The 21,198-nt window shown below is 42.1% G+C and overlaps 1 protein-coding gene across 1 annotated transcript in view; it reads left to right on the top strand.

Annotated features, from left to right (window-relative positions):
- Positions 1-7,363: 7,363 nt before the first annotated feature.
- The window catches only part of Dock10 (dedicator of cytokinesis 10), a 261,047-nt gene continuing 247,212 nt past the window's right edge, over positions 7,364-21,198 (top strand). Inside the window, exon 1 of the mRNA XM_085697762.2 lies at positions 7,364-7,534. Coding sequence (XP_085553888.2) covers positions 7,412-7,534 — 123 coding nt within the window. The 5' untranslated portion in view covers positions 7,364-7,411. The remainder of the gene's footprint in view (positions 7,535-21,198) is intronic.

Here is a 21,198-nt window from a genome sequence, read left to right as displayed (position 1 = left end):
GGTTAGCCGTGGGCACTATTGTGAACAAATTAAACACATACATGTTGACAAAGGATTTGTATTAAAATTATCTACACTAGAAATTCAATTATAGGAACACTGCCACCCCATTTTAAATTAAGTAAAATTTTAGGTGTGTTTATTTCTCTGGATTGTTTGGGGTTTTGTTGTCGTTGTCGTTGTTGTTGTTTATCTTGTAAGAATTTGTATACTTTAAATTGCTTAGGAAATTGGTAAAAGATCTTTGTAATTTGGTATATTAAAAGTATTGGTCTTTCTTGATTATTTTCTTTACAAGTATGTATTCAATTATATCATTTATTTCTCCCCCCCCGTGTGTGTGTGTGTGTGTGTGTGTGTGTGTGTGTATGTGTGCTTGGTTGCACGTGTGTGGGCACATGTAGGAAGGGGTGTATATAAACATGTGTTCTCATGCGTGTAGCTGCTCAAGACTGATCTCTGAAACCATCTTCAATATTTCTTTCTGCTTCCTCATTGAGACCGTCTCCCGATGAAACCAAAGCTCATCTATGATCTATTCTGGCTAGCCAGCTCATGTTGGGAACTCTGTCTCTTCTTTCTTTCCAAGGCTGAAATTCCAGGTGTAGAACAAGATTGCAGCCAGCATTTACAGGATCTGGAAGCATAAACTTTGGTCTAAATGCTCAGATGGTAAGTGCCTTAGTCATTGAGTGCTCTCCTTGGTCAACTGATTTAAAATAATATATCATGAATTTTCTATGAGGAAATTATAATCTTTATGCATTTGAGCATACTGCTTTTTCATATACAAAATCTAGGGTTTGTTTCAAAATTAAGACAAAATGATTCAGTTTATTAGCAACTAAACAAATAAGTTTAACTTACAAGTTTAAAGCAACTCCTCAAAGAGACTAATGACTACATAATACCAATGGAAATCCAATATGAGCCAAGGAAGTAAAATGTCCCAGATTAAGAAAGAGAATTGTGTGATAATCACTGGCTACTTAATTTCTTTAGATAAAAAGAAACATATAAAATGTCAAAAATTGATAAAAGGGCTGGGATGACTCATTTGTTTGCTGAATGAGTCTATACTATTATTACAATGTGAGCAGGATAACTTTCCATTAAGGAAACAAGAAACGTGATGGACAAATCCATTCAGCATCTATGATTAAAACACTAGATCGACCAAAGCAGCTACGGAAAAAAAAGCACTGGATCACAAGCTGTGAGAAACAATGTAGGGACTGTCAAGGTCACCGCGTTAAGTCACCTTGCTGCTGCATAGGGAGGCAGTCTTATCTTTCAGAGGTAAGTTCTTATCGAGTTAGAGGCGACAGTTCAAAATAAACACCTTAAGGATACATATTAGAATATTTTTCATTTTCATACTTAAAGCCTCACAACTTATGCTACCTGATATTGTAAGGCAAGTATTTCTGGATTCTGGAAAGGCAAGTACTATTCTTAGTAAAATATAAATTATTAGGACATAGTAGTTGTGAAAATTTTGAACATAGACCAACTACCACAGAAGAGATTTAAAACTGATAACATTTCTCCCATTTAAAAAGGGTACAAAAACCAGATGGCTCTGCAGCTGGATTCCATCCAACCTGCACAGAACAAATAACCCTGGTGTTTTTAAAACTGTTGTAGCCATGGAAAGAGACAGAAAGCTCTCCCACCCAATTTAGTAATGTCCCTGGCAACATGAAGGATACCAGTTCCAAAGAAGAAAGGGTAGGACAATCTCACTCATGTGCATAGAGGAAAATTTCTCTAGAAAATATTTTTGCTAAAAAAAAAGCTGGATTCATTTTTATTTCATTTAATAAAAAATACACGATTAGATTACAATTAAGTTATTTTTCAAGGTATTTATCTTTAAGAATGATGAATATTGGGAGTAAGCAACTCATCAGGGAAGGAAACCAAAATGCCTTTGAGAAGGTGAAGGTGCAGAGTTTTCTCATGTGTGCAAGAAGGGAAATAGCCCACTCTGAGTTTGCATCATTTTCTTCTTTCTTATATTGAATCAAAACCTGTGTCTGCATGACTTTTACTGATGGAGAGGAGAAGACCCCAGGGCATTCACTCCCCAAAGCCAGACTACAAATTAAAAACAAGGTAGGACTGTGGACTCCAAGATATGTTTCTAGTAAACAAAGAAACAAAACCCTTTTTAATCTCTTCTGTGAGCTTTGCCTTCTGCAGTAATAGTATCAGAGCTTTGCAAAGCATGGGGGCTGGGAGAGACACCATAATCTAGCAGAAATGCACAGTAAAACCATACTACTTTAGTACAATTTGCTTCCAAGAAATGATCTGCTTTCTAAATACAGTAAAAAAAAAAATACAAACCAAGCTTAATACATTTGCTCATAAGCAATCCTGAGGTGCTTGGGTTTATCAATTGGCTCCAGATCTGGCAAGAATTAATGAACCATTATTAATATCACAGGTTAAATCATATTTTCTTATAGTAGGTCTTTCTTTGGTTCACCGGTTTCCTAATAATGATACAGAGACTTCCTATTAATTATGGAATGTTGGGTTAGCTTAGCCTTGTGCCCAACTAGCTCTTATAACTTAAATTAGCCCATTTGTATTAATCTACATTCTGCCAGGTGGCTCATTATCTTTCCTCTACACTATATGTCTGACTCCCCCTGAGTCTCACTGGCTTAATCTCAAGCACCTTGAATGTTTCCCAAATTCCTCTCTCTCCCAGTCTATCCTCTCCTGCCTAGCCATTGGCCATTCAGCTCTTTACCAAACCAATGAGAAGACATCTTAGGCAGAAACACAACTTCACAATGCACAAATGTTGTTATCCCACAACATTTTCTTGTCATTTTCTTATTTCCTAGGCAAGGTGGGGGGGATAGTACAATATGAAATGGAATCCATTAGACACTAGCAATTTCAAAACACCATAAGTTAAATTACATGCCCTGAACTCGCAGAGATCCACCTGCCTCTGCTTCCCAAATGCTGGAATTAAAGGTGTGTGCCACTACCACCTGACTGAAAATTACTGATAATTATATTTTTCTAATTTATAGAACCTTAAGAAAGCCAGTGAGGCCTTCAGATAATGAGGAAGAGTATCTGGAAGGGCATGAAGAAAGGAAGGAAAGGGAAGGGGATGGTAGGGGAAAGAAGGGGATGGTAGGGGAAAGAAGGGGATAGTATGGAAAGGACAGGATGAAGGGAGGGAAGGAGGAAGGGAAGGAGGGAGGAAGGGAGGGAGGGAGGAAGGAATGGAGTGAGAGAGGAAGAAAGGGGAGGGGAGGGGAACAAGGAATGAAGGAAAGGAAGGAGGAAGGGAGGGAGGGAGGAGGGAGGGAGGGAAGGAGAGAGGGAGGAAGAAAGAGAAAGGGACAAGAGAGGAAGAAAGGGGAGAGGGGAAAGGAGAGAATAAGGAAGCTGCTATAGGATGCAAAGAAAGGAAGATACTTTGTTACTGAGATGATTTTGTTGGAATATAAAATATTGCCATGGATCTTAAAAGATTCATTTCCAAAATCTTGCCCTCTTCTCTTACCAAAAAATTCCAGTAAAATTTTACAAATTGTTTACTCTGTTTGAAATGGAGCTTTTGGAAGCAGAAACTTCCCTGAGCTTTGTATGGCTTAACCACCATGACTGGGTTCAGTGGGGGTGTGGGGGGGCTTCTATCTCATGGGAGAGCTTGACCTATACCAGCTCAAGTGAAGACAAGAATTATGACTTAACAGCATATGGCTGCAACCTATGCAATCATCTATGCATCTGGGTTTGTTCACAGGGAGTTAACTATACACCATGTGCTTTTTGTCACTGTTCTATAGTCTATTAGTTACTTATCCTGTTGCCATGATAAAACATCCCGACCAAATTACCTGAAGAAATAACTGACGTTGGCTAGCATTTCAAGGGAACCACCCATCACCATGGGGGAAGCTATGGCAGAGCTTGAGACGCTAGTCACGTCACATCGGGTCTGACATCAAGAAGGCAGGAGAGATGGAAGCCTGAGCTCAGCCTGTTTTTGACTCTTACATTTAGTCTGAAACCCTTAAGCACGAAGTGACTATTGCTCAGTCTTCACAGACAAGCCTAGAGATTTGTTTCCATGGTGATTCCAAATCCCATCAAACTCGCAATCAAGATTGACCATCACATACAGTATCTTAAGTCTTTTAAAATTCACTTATTTGAGAGATGTGAAACCATAATGATTATGCCCCTACAATCATATTTTTTAAAAAATAAAAAGAGTTGGGGAGAAGACTGACGAGATGGTTCACCTGTTGAGAGCACTGACATCTCCTTCAAGGGGCAGGGTTTGTTTCTTGTCACCCACATGGCACCCAGCAACCATCTATAACTCCACTTCCAGGGTATCTGATTTCAGCTTCTGGGCTCCAAGGGCACCAGCGACACATGTATTACATAAATACATACATACTACAAATAAACATACATACATACATACAAACATGTGGGCAAAACACCCACAAACATATGATAAAATAATAATATATTAGTGAAAGGAAAAAAGTTAGGATGTAAAATGCAGACTGAAGCCAAGTGATGTGTTTTTCCCTTTACTTTCTTTTCTTTTTAAGAGACATGATAGATAGGAAAAAGATAAAGTTCAAGACAGAAATATGGTCTAAAACTTAACCTACAGATTTGCCTTTATAAAGCATCACAACCAAATCTTTTCAGAAAACTGAGAAATGGTGTGAAAAGTCCTTCTTATATGTGTTGCTTTTATTCATTAATTAATAAAGACACTAGCTTGGCCTGTGATAGAGCAGAGTAGAACTAGGTGGGGAAAACTAAACTGAATGCTGGGAGAAAGAATGCGGAGTTGCAAGACACCATGTAGCCACCAGAGGGGAGAGTTGAGAGCTGCCAGTTGGGACCTTGCTGGTAGACCATGAGCCTCATGGTAAAATATAAAATAATGGAAATGGGTTAATTCTAAATGTAAGAGCCAGCTAGCAATATGCTTAAGCTATTGGCCAAACAATTTAATATAGTTTCTGTGTGATTATTTCAGGACACTGGGCAGCCAGGAAACAAACAAGCAGCCTCCAAGAAGAGAGAAAGATTGAACCAGCAAGACTCAGAGAGCCTCAGTCAGTAAGCCTGAAAGCAGGCTTCCCCAGAAGAAAATGGGTGTGGCTTCACTGCAAGGTGTGTACATCCACTGAGGACAATCCATTCTCTCTGCTTCCTCTCCTCCAGATGCAGAAGGCATCTTTACTTAGTAAAGATGTGACTAAGGCCTATGAGACTCCAGGTGGAACATTATTATAGAAACCTAGCAAGATGTCTGATGCTACATTTGCTGTGCCTACATATAATGCCCACGGCATGGTGTCTGCTGTCACAGCTGCCTGCACCTGATTCATGCCATCAACATGGTAGGGACATGGGTGGAACAAACAGTCGCTTGTTCACAATCCTTCCATACCAGTGGACGGCTGGTGGTGGCCTCCCAAAGCTGGAGAGGACAAAATTGGTACCCACGGTGAAACTGCTTGTGATCTTCTGACACACAATGCAGTTGAACGCTGGGTTGCATGGGCTGTTCGGTGTATCGTCCAGCTTAATTTTTACACTTGACTTGACACAAGCTAGAGTCACCTAGAAAGAAGGAATCGCAGTTGAACTGCTATCAGGCTGCCCTGTAGCCATATCTGTGAGAGATTGTCTTGATTAATGATTAGTGTGGGCGGCCCGTCCAGGGTGGGTAGCACTATCATTAAGCAGATGGCCCTTGACTCAGTTAGATAAAAGGAGCTGAAAGCAAGCTACCTAATGAACAGCACTCCTCTGTGGTGTCTGATCTAGATTCCTGCTCCCAGGTTTCTGCTTTGGGTTCCTGTCCAAATTGCCATAGGTAACAGGACCAAGAAGTATAAGCAAAACAAACCTGTCTTCCTCAAGGTGCTTTTCGCCAGAGTGTTTCAACAGAGCCAAGTAAGTTCAAACCTGAATATTGCTGCTGTGCCCAAGATACGCAGGGATGTATGTTCTGTTTCTATAGCTTTTGCTTCCACTTTTCTCTTCTTGCCTGCTTCAGCACTCAAGTCTCCCATTGTACCAGACTTTCTGAGCCTTTGAGAGTCACTAATAACCGTGAGTTACTCAGTCCCTACTACCGGCCAGGCGGTATTCTGAAACTAAGGGAAATGGTTGTGAGCAGTTTGTCAAATGTTAAGATAGAGTTACACTGTGTGTAGCCCAGGCTTGATTCACGGGGAGACTGTCAGTCTGCTAACTACATGACAATGATGAGCCACATCATAAGCTAATAATAATAATAATTAATAATAATAATGACTTAAAAAATACAAAGGACACAGATCCACAAAAACCAAACCAAACAAACAAACAAAAACAACAACAACAACAAAAACATTTTTGAAATCCAGAGGGCCCATCAGCCCTTGCAGGAGCCATGCTTTCTCACCCACTCACACTGGGCGGAGAATCACCCTGCATGTGACTCCAGATCAGAAACTTAGAATACTTTAATCAGATAGCTTGAGTCAGGATAAGCGGGCGTTTGTTAAGAAGGCAGAAACAATGCACCCACCACGCCGGACACACTCTACCCAGGAACCCAGCAAGACAGTTCTTACTCATTCTAATCCCCTCCTGAAATCCCTTACATTACTTAGATACACACTAGATTTTAATTCAAATTAGCGTGCAAAGTTAGGCGTCTCTTGGTAAATCACCCTCTCCAGTCTCCGTTTCCAGAGCAGTTTGTCTGGTATAGAACCGGAACGCAGTTTAGGGAAATGTGGTGGCAGGTGTGAATTAACACAGACTGTCCCAAGACCAAACAAGGACTCTGGGTCCAGAGAGACTTCAAAGTACCGGAAAGATTCCTAATAAACCTCTAACCCACCTCCAAAGGTGCACAGGGACCTAAGTTCCACCCTTATTCATTTTCTAGCCTCAGGGTGCAGATCTGCCCTCCAAAATGCCAGATCCCCAGTACTCCAAGCGCATCAGAATTAAGAGTAGGGCAGTGGGCAGGTCCCTCCCGGAGCCAGCAGCCGCATCCCGGGTTCAGTACCGAGTCCTGTGTGGGCGGCGCGGGTGGAGCCACCCCACGCGCGTCCCGCGGCTCTCGCTGCAGATGCGCCTTAGCCGGGCCGAGTTGGCCCCGCGGCTAGAACGGCGCAGAGTTTGCAAAGTCGCCGCGGAGCTCGTTCGGGAGCGAAGGGGGTGGGCAGAGTGGGGGTGCGCGCGAGAAAAACCCGCCTCTTGTGAGTTGAGCGGGGAAGAGGGGGGGAAAGGCTCCGAGTTCCGCTTCCTGAACGGCGGGTGGGTAGAACAGGCTGGCGCGGCTAGGGGACCGGCGGGACACACTCTCTCCGGGCCCGAGGTGACAGCAGCACGGCCCGCCATGGCCGGCGAGCGGACCCGCAGGTTCACCCGGAGCCTGCTGAGACCCGGGCAGGCGGCCGAGCTCCGACACAGCGCCGCGTCCGCCGCCGCGGTGGCCGTCAGCAACCGGCAGCTGCAGCGGGTAAGTGCCGCGCGTCCTTCGCGCCACGGCAGGACTTGCCAGGGGATCCCAGGCAGGCCTCCAGCCCTGTGAGCCCCAGTTCGGAGCTAGCGGGTCTCCACTCTCTTCCTCGCCGCCTCTTAGAGCGACCCAGGAGCCACCTCCGCCAGGCAGTGTCACTAAAGAATTAAGGACCAGAGGCGCATTTGGGGACTTTAAGGGACATGGGACGCTTAGATGAGCAATGCGTGGGAGATGATGTGCCCACATTATAAGAAGGGTGGAGGAGGCGGGAATGCATCCACACTGGCTCAAGGTGACAAGGGTGACAGGGACCTGAGACATGGGGGCGGGGGAGCGGGGGTGTGATGGTGCAGGGGTAGTATTGGAGATCTACATGGATGGAACCTGTAGATCCACAGGTCCGCGCGCCCCTGTCGTCCCTGTGGAACCTGGAAAAGATGCAGAGTGAGCTCCTCAGCTGGACTAAACTGCAACCCCCATCATATATCTAGCGCCAAAAAAAATGGAGTTGGCACAGCCCTTGCTCCACAGGCCGAAACCCCACAAGCTTCTTTATACTGTTGCAGAAAGAGCTAGGGAGATAGGATTGGGGGGGGGGGGGGGAACGTGGGTTATTAAGTAGCCGGTGGCTTCTGGTGTATTTTGAAGCGGTTTCATGGGGTTCTCCCTCGAGAAGGCTCCACTGGTTACTTCCTTGTCGAAATGTCTTCTAAGTGTTGGGTGATTTCCGCGGGAAGTCCCTAGGGCAAGCAACCAACATCAGATGCCCAAATCATAGCCATGCATCTCCAGATATTCATAAATTCCAGTAGGCGTCACACTATAGAATGGAAGTAGCAAGCAGGGAGCGCACATCAATGGTGGTGGAAAAGGGAAGCAGTAGGAAGCAGCCTTCTAGTAAGAGTGGGGCTCTACCACGGAGCTCTTGGCTTGACTTTGTTGGACCAGAATCCTCCTCGTTGTGGGTTTCATTTTCCTTTTTGCCAGTAAATACCATTAGGAATTAAACAGCTCTTTTTAAGAGTGTCAAAGAGAAAGTGTTTCTTTTGCCAGTCACCAAAGAGGAGGGAGCCAAAGCTGGTCCGAGCCAGTTCCCACAGCCAGAACCCTTCTCTAAAGCCAGAGGTCGGGAAGTTGAACAGAGCGGAAGCAAATTGCCTGGCAGAGACCAGAGCATCAGATGCCCCGAAGGGGGGGGGGGGTGAAGCCTGGGGTGTGAAAAGAACTGGTGGCCAGGCTGCCTTCTCTTTCCCTTCTTTCTCTCGCCACTGGCTGCACTCTGCAGCTACCACAGACTGTTACCCAATCCCTTGACAGTGCCAGTCTGTGGTTTTGATATCAGCATGCACAATTTTAGGGAAGAACAGACAAACTGTCAAAAACGGGACATTCTGAAAAGTAAGTGGAGCTATTAGAAAATCATGCGTGCGCGCATCCGCGCGCACGCGTGAGCACACACACACACACACACACACACACACACCAAACAGTAATTTTTACTTTTAAAGCAGTGGTTTTTAAACTTCAGTTCCCGACCCCTTTGGAGGGTGAATGACTCTTCCACAGGGGTCACCTAAGACCATCAGAAAACACAGGCATTTACATTATGATTCATAACAGCAGCAAAATTACAGTTATGAAGTAGCAACGAAAATAATTTTATCACTGGGGGTCCCGACAACATGAGGAACTGTACTAAAGGGCGGCATCATTTTAATATTTAATTTTAGCATTTGACAGAAAGGTTGAGAACTACTTTTTTAAAAGGTTGCTCGGGGTTGTGCTTTCGTTATTCTTTGCAGTTAGTTTATTTTAGGGAATCTTAGCAATAACATGACAGAAGTTCAGCAGTGATGGCGTCCAACTAGCTTCAACAGCATGGCCTCTTTTAATCTGTGATTTGCTTTTTAAGTTCTCATAATGTTTCTGTAACAATGGAATTTCCATAAATAACATATTCCTAGCTGCCCCTCTACACACACACACACACACACACACACACACACACACACACACAAATCCCTTTCCCCAAGATTATCTTGCATTTGAAATCCTAATGAGATCTTGTCACAATGAATGAGCACAGTGTCCTTAAGGGCAGTGAGAAGGGCCAGGGCCACTCCACTGGTGCAGGTGCCTTCCTGGTTTCAGCACCTCGGCCAACACTCCAGAACCACTTCTTGCCAAGACATTTCAAGGGATCCTCCACATCTTGGCAGGCAGTGCTGGCCGTGATTTTGGCAGGAAGGCATGCTCTCTGCTCCCTTCCCATCACTTCTCTTGGAGGGAAGCAGGAAAGGTTGGGCTCTTTGAGCTAGCCGTCACACTCAATGGGACCCGCGGTGACACTACACTCTCAAGGGACCGCCAACCTCAGGACGGGCCTACATGGTATGTGGTCATTATAGGCTTGAATTGATTCAGCTTCTTCAACTTCTGTGTGTCTGTTTCTCCCTGCTCTCAAAGTCTGTTTGTTTAAGGGGAAAATGGGAGAGTGGGGAAAGAGTGTGGTCTCTCTGCTGCCACAAGCCATCCTCTATTGTATTTGAGGGATGCTAGGGATTATATATTAATCCTAAGTTAGGGGTGTTTTGTTTTTTTTTCAGAAGGCCCTTTAGAATGTTGCAGAGAGTGTTGTAAGTCTTGGCTTGTGCTCCAGCTAATAGGGATAGACGGAAGGGTCAGATGAACGACATCTGAGAATGAGATGAATTCTTTGAAATACATTTGGAGAGTGGAGAGCAGAGATCAAGGGAAGCTGACTGAAGGCCATGGTCAAGGTCAGCTTAGACAGCAACTGCCACAGGAAATAGAATGGATGCCAGAGGAAACTCAACTTCAGTGTTATCCAAACCACTGAATTAGATTTACATGTGTACATGGAAGCTCTTGACTTGGCCCTAACACATTTTGCTTCTTTCTAAGAACTATTTTGAACAAAGACATCATCCCTTTCATTACCCTAATTTCTTTTTAGGAAATTAATGGCTAATAGCTTGTTTTGTGGCCAAATCATAATATTGTCAAGTTTAAACTATTCCCTGAAATAGCTCTGTCTGTTGTCTTATGAGTAAGCTTTTCTAGTGTAGAATTTCAGATGTAATATAATTGGAAATTGTAAACAGAGGTTGCTTTTTGTTTACTGGCAACCTAGACCTGAATAATCATATAAAACTTTATTAATTACAGTACTGTTTGGCCTATGGCTCAGGAGTATTTCTAGCTAGCTCTTATATTTTAAATGAACCCATTTCTATTAGTCTATGTATTTCCATGTGACCTGGTGTTATCTCATTTTCTACATGTCTTGTTTCCTTAGCAGCTGACTTGCATCTCTCTTTCCTTCGGCAGCTACAGGACATCTCCCTGACTCGTCTTCTTCCTGCATTCAGTTTAGTTTTCCTATCTAACTCTATTCTGTCCTGCCATAGACCAAAACAGCTTCTTTATTACCCAATGTTAATAAGATATATTCATAGCATAGGGAGGAGAATCTCACATCAGGAAATATGTCTCCTATGTTAGGACTTGAGCTTTTTATCACCATGGTTCAACACACATATACATGCCAGGTTATTTTTAAAGTGGTATTGATACTAGTTTGAAATTCTTTCTTGGTAAAAATCTTTTCTTCAAAAATAATGGGGGGGGGGTATCTGTACTTTTTCATGAATTGGCTTATATATGTAACTTTTTACTTTTAATTAAAATATAAATTTAAGAAATGTGTACCTTTCTGCATATATGTTTGGTTGCATTGCCAACAAGCACCTTTAAGAAGGATAAGTAATTCTGATGCAGTACCACATTGGATCTGTAATGTGTTTACAGAAGGTTGTCAGAAGGATGGGAGGCTTTGGGCAACAGAGAAAACATCAAATGGCAATCATTACACAAGCAGGTGGCTGATAAGCCAAGGACTAAATAACCATTTGGTCAATTGGTGCCGTCACTGGCGTCCATTAGTTTATTTGTGTGTGCAATTTAATACATTTATGATAATTTTTTTGTTACCCAGAAGATCCTCTGTAACTCATTCTTAATTGTATATAATTTGTTATTAACATCTTTAAAAGAGGAAACAGCCTGTCAGAAGTGATTGCAGTTAGCCATGATTTTTCCTATGCCTACACACTCAAGAAGCATAAGGGGTAAAGAGAAGGAAGTGCTTATCCGGTAATCACAAGAACCCCATCTGCTTGCCTTGATGTCTTCTAAGCGTGGTGTCTACTTACAATACCACCTTTGACGTTTTAGGGAGTACTGAATAAACAGAAGCTTTGACCTCCCAAGAGACTTTGAGAAGGAATGAGCATCCACTGTGTTTGCATGAGGAATTCCTAGAAGGAAAAATGTCTTCCCTCTGAACTTTGTGACATTTAAATAGTGGAGAGTAGGAGGGATTTTTTTTTTGAAGATTGAGTGGGGGAGTCTGGAATTTCTGAAAAATTAAACCAGAAGGAAGTGGGAAAATGTTCAAAGTGCTATTGAATGAAAACAAAGCGGTTATTTTGCTGTGAGCATCCTGCATTAAAAGCAATATGCAATATGCCTGTTAGTTGGGCATCTAAGGCACACAGTCCTTTAACAAGAAAGATTAGTTGACTCACTTATGATTTTCATGTGTATGTGGGTGAGACTGCATGAGTTGATGCATACCACATGTGTGTAAGGGCCCATGGAGACTTGAAGAGGGTGTGCCATCCCTTGGAACTATAGTCGCAGGTGGTTGCAAGCTGCAATTAGGGTGCTGGGAACCAACTCCCCCCACCCCACCCCCGGTCCTCTGCAAGAGTAGGAAGTGCTCTTAAACATTGGACCATCTCTCTAGCCCCAACATTTTCCTTGTAACGAGACTCTTTATGACAAGAAGAATTGTTTTGACAGCCATCACTCTTGGGTTTGTTTCAATATGAGTAAATTCCCTTGACGTCTCTGCTTGATGAGGAAGTCAATATAAATTTTACAAGATCAAGTCCAAATGCTATAGGCTATGCCAGCTAACAGTTACGACTTCTCAAAGGCATTTCCAGTTATGTTCCCAAGTGACTTCTAGAAAACTTTTAGAAGGTCGAACAATGACACACAGTCAACTTATAGAACTTAAAGCTTTCCCCATGTTTAACCATTTCATGAAGGCTTCCTCATCTTAGACCTTTCACTCACTGTGACAAAAACAGCTTACATAAAGAACTTCAGGCAGTAAGGAATGTTTAGTTGGTTCATGGTTTCAGAGGGGTCAGTCCCTCAAGGATGGTAGCAGGGTGTGGTGGACCAGAGCAGTTCACGTTATGGTATGGTTGCTAGAAGACAAAGATGAAAGAACAAGAAGCCAGGAGAGAAAACAGCTCCCAAACCATGCACACAGAGACACACTTCTTGAGAGACCCACTTTATACTCCTTAAGTATCCCGTCATAGCATGAGATCATCCAGGGATTGATCTAGAACCCTTACAATCTGTGGAAACATCCCCATACACACACTAGAAGTATGACTTTCTAATTTTTAGTCCAATCAAGTTGATAATCAAGAAAAAGGAGAATTATAACCGACTTACACTAAACCAGTTGTTAAGAAACTATAAGTACTGACACAATATTAAATCTTTTAAGTTAATTCTCAGAATAATTCTATAGGGCAGTTACTGTTGCAAGTTCCAGAGAGAAGGCCATTAAGATTCCAAGAGTTACATATAGATTCCAAGAGTTATATATAGTGTAATCCTAGAGATTACACTAATGTGGCCACTCAAAAAATCAGTCTGTAGGTTTTCCAGATCTAGAGATAGATACCAAATGACCCAGACATAGCCTAAGGAAATTTTTGCTTGCTATAGATCCATTTACACATCAATGCTCATTGCTACTCTATTTGTAATAGCTCTAAAATGGAATCTACCTAAATGTCCATCAGCTGATGAATGGATGATGAAATTGTAATATACATTTACAATGCAATATTATTTAACTATAAAGAAAAATTAAATTGTAAAGTTTGCTGGTTAATTTATAGAACTGGAAAAATTTTACTGAGTGTAGTCAGCCACGTCCCAAAAGATAAATAGTGCATGTTCTTTCTCATATGAGGAATCTTCAAATCTTTTGCTTTGTGTATTTAATATGAAGCTTATATAGAAGCTAGGAAAAGAGAAACCACCATTGACAGGGGCAATGCATTATGGAATGGTACATGATAGACTAAAACTGACATGTAAGTGGATCAGGGAATACTGAGAGTTCAAGAATTCAAGCAGGTGCTGAAAGGAAGTGTATGGAGAGCCAATGAGTCAGGGAAAAGGTTTTAACAAGATGAAGTTTGCATAAAGAAACTTCTTGGGAACCTATGATTTTGCAATCCATGTGTTTTGTTTGTTTGCTTGTTTTTTTAAAAGAGGCCATGGAATTAAAAGAAAGAAGGAGGGGTATACGAAGGGGTTTGAAGAGAGGGAAAGGAATAATGAAAAGACGTGATTATAATCTCAAAAAATAGAATAAATGATTTTTTAAAAAAAGAGAGATAAAAAGAATCCAAGGGTTAAACATATTGCTCAAGGCTGACTGACTGACATGATACACTTCTTGCATCCTGAATAGTAAATATACAAGGTTTCTCTTCCAACAAACCTCTAACAATTTTTCGGTTTGGTGTCTGCTATAGTAGAACCTCTAATTACTGAGCATGCAAAGCTAACATTACTTGTTTTTGCCTTCTGTTGTACTCAAGCTGCTGCTAGCTCACCTAAGGAACAGGAAATCACTCTTCCCACTCATGTTTCACAGAAGCTGCCAGCATTCACATCAGTGTTCCTGTGAAGTCTGTAATGGCAGCAGTGCTGTTCCATGTACCTTTGTAATAATAGACCCCTTAGAAACAAGTGAACGTTCAGGTGTTAAATATAAAAAAACATGAACTCACTCAGTCATCTTCATCATGTCTGTCTGGCAAAGCCTCAAGTGTGTCTTAGAAACAATGGGCTTGATCTTTCTCACACCCCCTTCTTGGACTACTTATGTCTCTGCTATCCATTTTATAACCCCTATCTATGATATGTTTGTGCATCCTGAAGCCCATCTTCCACTTCTCTAAGTTATACCAGGATTCTTGTCTCCACATATTCTCTCATCCAAAAGTGCACATTTAAAGCAACTTAAATATCCTAAGAGTGGCAAAGGCAGCAGTAGCAAAAATAAAAAAAACAATATTGGGAAAATTAGACAGTCAGATGTGGGTGATTGCAATCCAATCAGTATAACCATTAAGTCTGGTAAAAGTTCTTCCTGTGGCCATTTGGAAAAGGAAAATGTCATGAGATTTCAGAGGTCCATAAGATCAAAGAAGTTAGCGTGCTCTTGGCATATTCAGCCCTGACCTCTAAAGACACCCCAGAGACAATTTCTCATTGGTTTTCATGGAGGAAAGTAATACAATTACAGACCCTGGCCATTTAAGAGCATCGGCATCACTTCAGGAATGCAGATCCCCAGGAATTGCACCACACATACAAAGGATGCATTTTAGTAAAATCCTCCCTTTATCCTAACATTTGAGAACACATAATACACATCATCAGTCATTATTTTGGGCACACCATCAGGTAAAGCCAGTTGTATGAACGTCCAGTACCACTTGGTTGACCATGCAACTCTGAACATGTTGCTTATGACAGAGACAAAGTTTCAATTACTTGTGAGTCAAATACAACACAGTGATTGTTAATGACCTTCGGGAAACCTCTTGCTTATGGATGCCACATTGCCTTCTCCACTTCACTGTAGTAATAGCTGCTTTTAAGTTTTCAGGTTGAAAAAAACAGTAACATACTTTAATAGTGCTGGTCCAAATCAGAAAATGTCCTCACCATGGCTTATTGAGTGAGAGTTGAGAAGGAAAAGATGGGGCAAACTGAGGCAATCACTCCTCATATCTGAGGATGTTAAATAACCTAACCTGTGTGTTATGGATTGAATATCTGTAACCACGCCCACTCCTCAGATCCTTGTATTGACTTTTTTTGTTTTGTTTTGTTTTTCAAGACAGCGTTTCTCTGTAGCTTTGGAGCCTGTCCTAGAACTAGCTCTTGTAGACCAGGCTGGCCTCGAACTCACAGAGATCTGCCCGCCTCTGCCTCCTGAGTGCTGGGATTAAAGGCATGTGCCAATACCACCCAGCCCTGGATTGGCATTTTAACTTACCCTTGGAATCTGGAGGTGGCACCATTGGTTTACACTTTGAAGTAAATTGGGTCATGAGGATAGAAGTTTTATGGAAGTGATAATAGTTTCAAAAAAATAAGAGAAACATCTCCTTCCCTTACTACAGTAAGGTTTCCTGTCTGCAAATTCATGGTCCCATGATCTCAGTTTGCAGGCTCCATAACTGTATGAACCAAATATCTGTTGTTTAAGCTGCCTGTGTTATCACAGCAGCATGACCTGGTTCATACAACAGACTGCTATGACGACACCTTTTGGTTTTATAAAACCTAATTTCGCTACCAGGTTGAAGCTTTTAGGAATCTGAAAGTAACTCAATGTAAATCTGGAGATACCAATCAGAAAATCATAAAGATATTTTTGTCCCTCATTGTCACAGGTTATGTATATGTATGTATAATAAATATACTAAGAGGGATATATACATATATGTATATATACATATAAAAATACATCTTGAAATGTCCTGAGGATGGGCATCCATGGAGTTAAGGACCTTCATTTCCTCATAGGCTATGATGTGGCCCATGATCTCTGGTTGTTCTATCTCTGGTTGTTCTTCACTGTCTTTGTGGGATACTATTTCACTTCCTATCAAAATTATACTTTTCAAAGTTTGGCCATATGGGTTTCTAGTTGATGGGAGACAGAGGGGAATGGCAGGATCTATGAAGCTGAAATCTATAACTCCATTTCCAAACCCAGGGCTTACAGCATGAAATTACTTCTCTCTTCTGAGCCTCAGGTTCTAGGTCTGTGATCATAGGCCAGCCATGATAGTGCACACCTTTAACCCCAGCACTTAGGAGGTGGAGGCAGTAGAATTTTTGTGAGTTCAAGACCAGTAAATTCCAAGACAACCAGGACTATATAGAGAAACCCTGTTTCAAAAATCAAAAAAGAAAAGAAAGAAAAAAAAAAGATCACATGATTTAGCCCGTGCCTTTGCAGTTCCTCTGCTTCAGAGTTCTGATAAGTTCTCCAGAATCCTCGTTCACAGATTTGACCTGCTGAGGAAGGCCATCCTGGACAGCAAATGGCAGTTTCCCATCAACCTCTCTAAGGTCCACAGCTCTGCTCTGTTTATTTCAAAGCTCAAACACTATCTACCGTGACCTTGGACTTACCTATTACAATTCTCTTACACTCTGCTTACTGCATGAAAGCAAATGCAGAGGTGCAGCTTTCTCGCTGCACCCCAGGCACTTCAGGAGAGCCAGGACAAGGGGGCTGAGTGCACTGAGTAGAAGACTGTCGTGAAGGCCGGACTTGCTGATAGTGAGGAAATTCTAAACCTTGATGCATAATCCTCATAGTCTTGAACGACTATGGAACGAAGCATGGAACGAGCAATCAATCAGGAAGACATTAAGATGCTCTATGTATCAAGTATGTTACTTACACAATTTATTTACACTCTACCTTTGGCAATGGATTCCTATTCCCATTTTATAGTGAGGAAAGATGCTCACAGACATGGAATTTCCCCTGGATGGCCAAGTAAATGATGAATCTAGAGTCCATTGCAGGCAGTCTGACTCTGTGATCTGAGCTCCTCTTGAATGGTGTGAATGCCCCATCAGGTAGAAAGAGCAGAACAACCCCTTTTGATAGGCAGCCGACATCCAAGAGCAAAGGAAGCCATTTAATCTCAGTTTCTAAAACAACTTCTTACCAGGTAGTAGTGGGGACACTTTCATTACACTGAGCAGTTCGTTCAGCTGTGACATCCCAGCAGCCTGAGATACTGGAATTGATTCTCTCTAGGGCCTCTGTCTTAGGGCTTATTTTCCAGCAGCAGGGTTGACATAGAATGGGTTAAGTTTTGCAAGCAAATGATTCCTCAGCTCTAGAAGAAACATCCTTCCATTATTCTTCTCCAGAAATACATTTTTTTGGCAAGATAAGCATGCAGTGGTTGGATTGCAAATTGCATCTATTACATTGTCTCTTTTAGTCTTGATACAATATTCGTGTTTACAAATAAGGGGATTTCTTTCCTTCAGAGCCGTATTCATTTGCTTCTTATCACTCACAACAGTGTCTGTGGGCTGGAAACAAATGCTCATGTTTGGTGAACTCTACATGCTGGCCTACATTGAATGATGTAGAAATAATAAAATTTAATGAATTTGAATGAGTTAGCAGCAATAGATAAAAACATTTGCCTTGGGAAAGCGTTAATGTTCTACAATTGGCCTGACGAAGACATGTCTGCCTCTAACATGAAGAGAGTGTATAGAGCTGTGTCATCCAAAGTTCCTTTCGTTTCTGTTTCTGAAATATGAAGGTTCTTTGTTTTTCTAATTCAATTTGAGCATACCTTTCCTCCCGACATAGAATTTGGAAAGCTAGGCAGCTCTTTAATTTAAACTTAATGCCAAAATGGCAAAATTTAACAAAAGACTGGAAGGGAGTTTATTTAAAAAGATGACACCATTTATGATCAACACAATGAGCTTTTCCTCCCTGTAATGGTTTTAGCAATTACCAATTTAAATGACTAATTAAGGCTGTCAAAATGACCAATAACTTTCGGCCTTTTAAATCACACATTCTATAAAAAGAACACAGGCATAAACATTTGACTAGGCAAACAGGCCAACCAAAAAAAAAAAAATTTAACAGAACTTACTATTCAGTGAGATATGGTAATTAAATTATTCTTGAACATGCATTGTTTATTTAATAAGCTGCCCAAGGTCCCTTTGTCCTAACTCTGTGGCATGAGAAAAATGTAATTGAATACAGCTAGGAAATTTTCACTAAGTGGGAAAGATGTTAGAACTCTGCCACACTTTCAGAAGAAAATGCAAATGTAGAGCTCTAATACTTAGAGATGTTTGCTTTTCATGCTTTTCACATCTTTTGTTTATTTAAAATCAGCCATTTGTTCTAAAAGAAGATGTCTTTTTTTCCCCAAATGAATAAAAGCATATTCTGGTTTACTCTATTATTATAAATCACAGAATGAATAGCCGTAAATTTGTTCTGAATCTAAAAGTGCTTGTAAGACAGTTTATTGGCATGCCAACATGGAGAGATAAGATTCTTCCATAGCCTCCTTGAGCACCACACTCAATTTGAAAAACACATGTCTTTTTTTTTTTTTTTTTTTTTTTTTAGTAAATTTTATTAAATTATGAAAGTTTCCATTTCCACCCCCCCTCCCAACACCCTCCCACTCCCCCTACTCCCCCTCCTCCTCCCTCTTCGTCCCCCAGGGCGGTCAGGGTTTCCTGCCCTGTGGGAAGTTCCAGTTCCTTCCCCCTCCCTCCAGGTCCAGGAAGGTGAGTGTCCAAACAGACTGGATCCCCAAAATCCATTATATGTAGAGGAAACAGGTCCCAGTGTCATAGTCAATGGCTTTTCAGAAAGACTTCGGGTCAGCCACAGTCAGAGAATCCGGCCAAATTCGGAGAGTCTGGTTAGATCACGTCCTCTTTCAGTCCCAGTCCAACTGGCCTTGGTAAACTCTCATCAGATCCGTTCCCTTGTATCAGTGGGTGATGGCATCCCTCGCAGTACTGACTTCGTTTTTCATGTTCTTCCTCCTTCTGCTCCTCATTTGGACCTCGGGGGGCTCAGTCCCGTGCTGCAATGTGGGTTTCCGACTGTATCGCCATCCTTCGTCAGATGCAGGATCTATGGTGATAAGCAAAATATACATCAGTATGGACATGGGCCCCGGCCGATTCAGGCACCCACTCCTCTGTCCAGAGAGCAATCTGGGGGTTCATAGCAGCACTATTTGTAATAGCCAGAACCTGGAAACAACCTAGGTGCCCCTCAATAGAAGAATGGTTAAAAAACACATGTCTTTATCATTACCGAATGTGGTTTCCAGGCAATGGAACATTGACCATGCCATTAACCTCGGAGTTGCTTCTTAAATAAAACGGTGAAAAGATGTTTCTTAGTTCTGAATATCTGGAGATTTCTTAGTGATTTCGAGAGGGTTTCGCAGAGAATAAAGACACTTTTTCTTTTTCATCTGTGACTCCCCCGAACTGATTTTAAGATGCCTGAGCTTAGCAACTGGAAGAACAGGTTCAAATGGTTTGGATATTTGCCCAAGAAAAACGGCTAATATCCAAAAAGAACATCAGTGAAAAGCATGGCTGTTTGCAAATGGCGTGGGATGTAGCAAAAGAGGACCAGACCATGGCAGGGTTGGGTAAGTCAGGTTCTTCCAGCCTTGTGGAGCATCAGGGACAAGGAACCGGTTCCATTTCCCTCTTTCTGCTCTAAGAGAAGGGAAAGATTCATTTCACTCAGAGAGCAACCTTTTCAGGATTCACAAGGATCATGGTCACTGCAATTCTCTGGCTCAAGGTCTTAGAAAAACCCCTCTCCACATGATTGACAGATAAAAGGTGAATGCCTCACCTTGCCACTCTGCCCTGACAGTCTCTGATTAGGCCATGAGAGCACCCCTCCTCCCTCCCTCCCTTTTTTCCTCCCTTCCTCCCTATGAGGATTGTTTTTGTCTCTGTGACTCATGTGACTTGTTTGGGGCCTGCTGTGGTTTCAGAGGTGTTGAGGAGGAGTCTGTTCTTCCTCCAGCCCCAGCCCTACTAACAGCCACATAGACACAGTGTGGGGTACCCATAGCATGTTCACTGCAGAGTAAAAATGAACCGTTAGAATAAGTCCACGTAGAAGGTGGAGGCTGGGGTCCTAGCAGTGAACTTTTGGTATTCTACTGAAAGGCTGATCTCTGGAACTATTTAAATGACATCTGTCCCTCCCCAATTTAAATGATGCTCTTTTGTGTTACTGTTCCAGCATTAGGAGGAAAAAGGTATGGATTTTTCTGTGGTACTTCTGATACTGTCAAAGTCAGACATGTGGTTATTGCCTCCCATTTTCCTAGGACAACAAAATCCTGGCACATAGTAGGTGCTTACTAAGTGCTCCTCACATGGAAAGAGAAGAGTCACATGTGGAGGTGTGGAAGACAGTTGTGGCATATGAAAGGAAACTGAAGGGTCTGCTATGACAGAAACAAAATTCCTAGGTATGTTCAACAGAAGACACTTGATTACTTGCATGAGGCGCAATCCTCTGAGCCAAACTGTTGCCATCTTCATGACATCGTCTGTGTCTACTTGTGAGAGACCCTCAAGATCAGGCCTGAAGAAGACCTGACCTCTATAGCATCCCCAGATGGCAGGCCAGTGTGGATGGGGGACATCACTTGGAGCCCCACCGCTAGGTGAAGAACTATAGAAATCCAAAAACTGCCACGAGTGTGAGAAATAGTCTTCCCCAAGGATGACCACCTGAATGGTCATTCAATCCAAAATGGTCAGCGGTAAACTGTCGTGTAGAAGCAACACTAAATGGATTCAGCATTGCATGTTTATATGTAGTCAGACATACACAGGCAGATGCTTGCATATACACACATTTACACACAAAGAGACAGACATGTAATAATGAT

The sequence above is a fragment of the Myodes glareolus genome, chromosome 1 (assembly GCF_982192425.1).
Source record: "Myodes glareolus chromosome 1, mMyoGla1.1, whole genome shotgun sequence".
Lineage (NCBI taxonomy): Eukaryota > Metazoa > Chordata > Mammalia > Rodentia > Cricetidae > Myodes > Myodes glareolus.
This window is presented reverse-complemented; position numbering and strand designations above follow the sequence as displayed.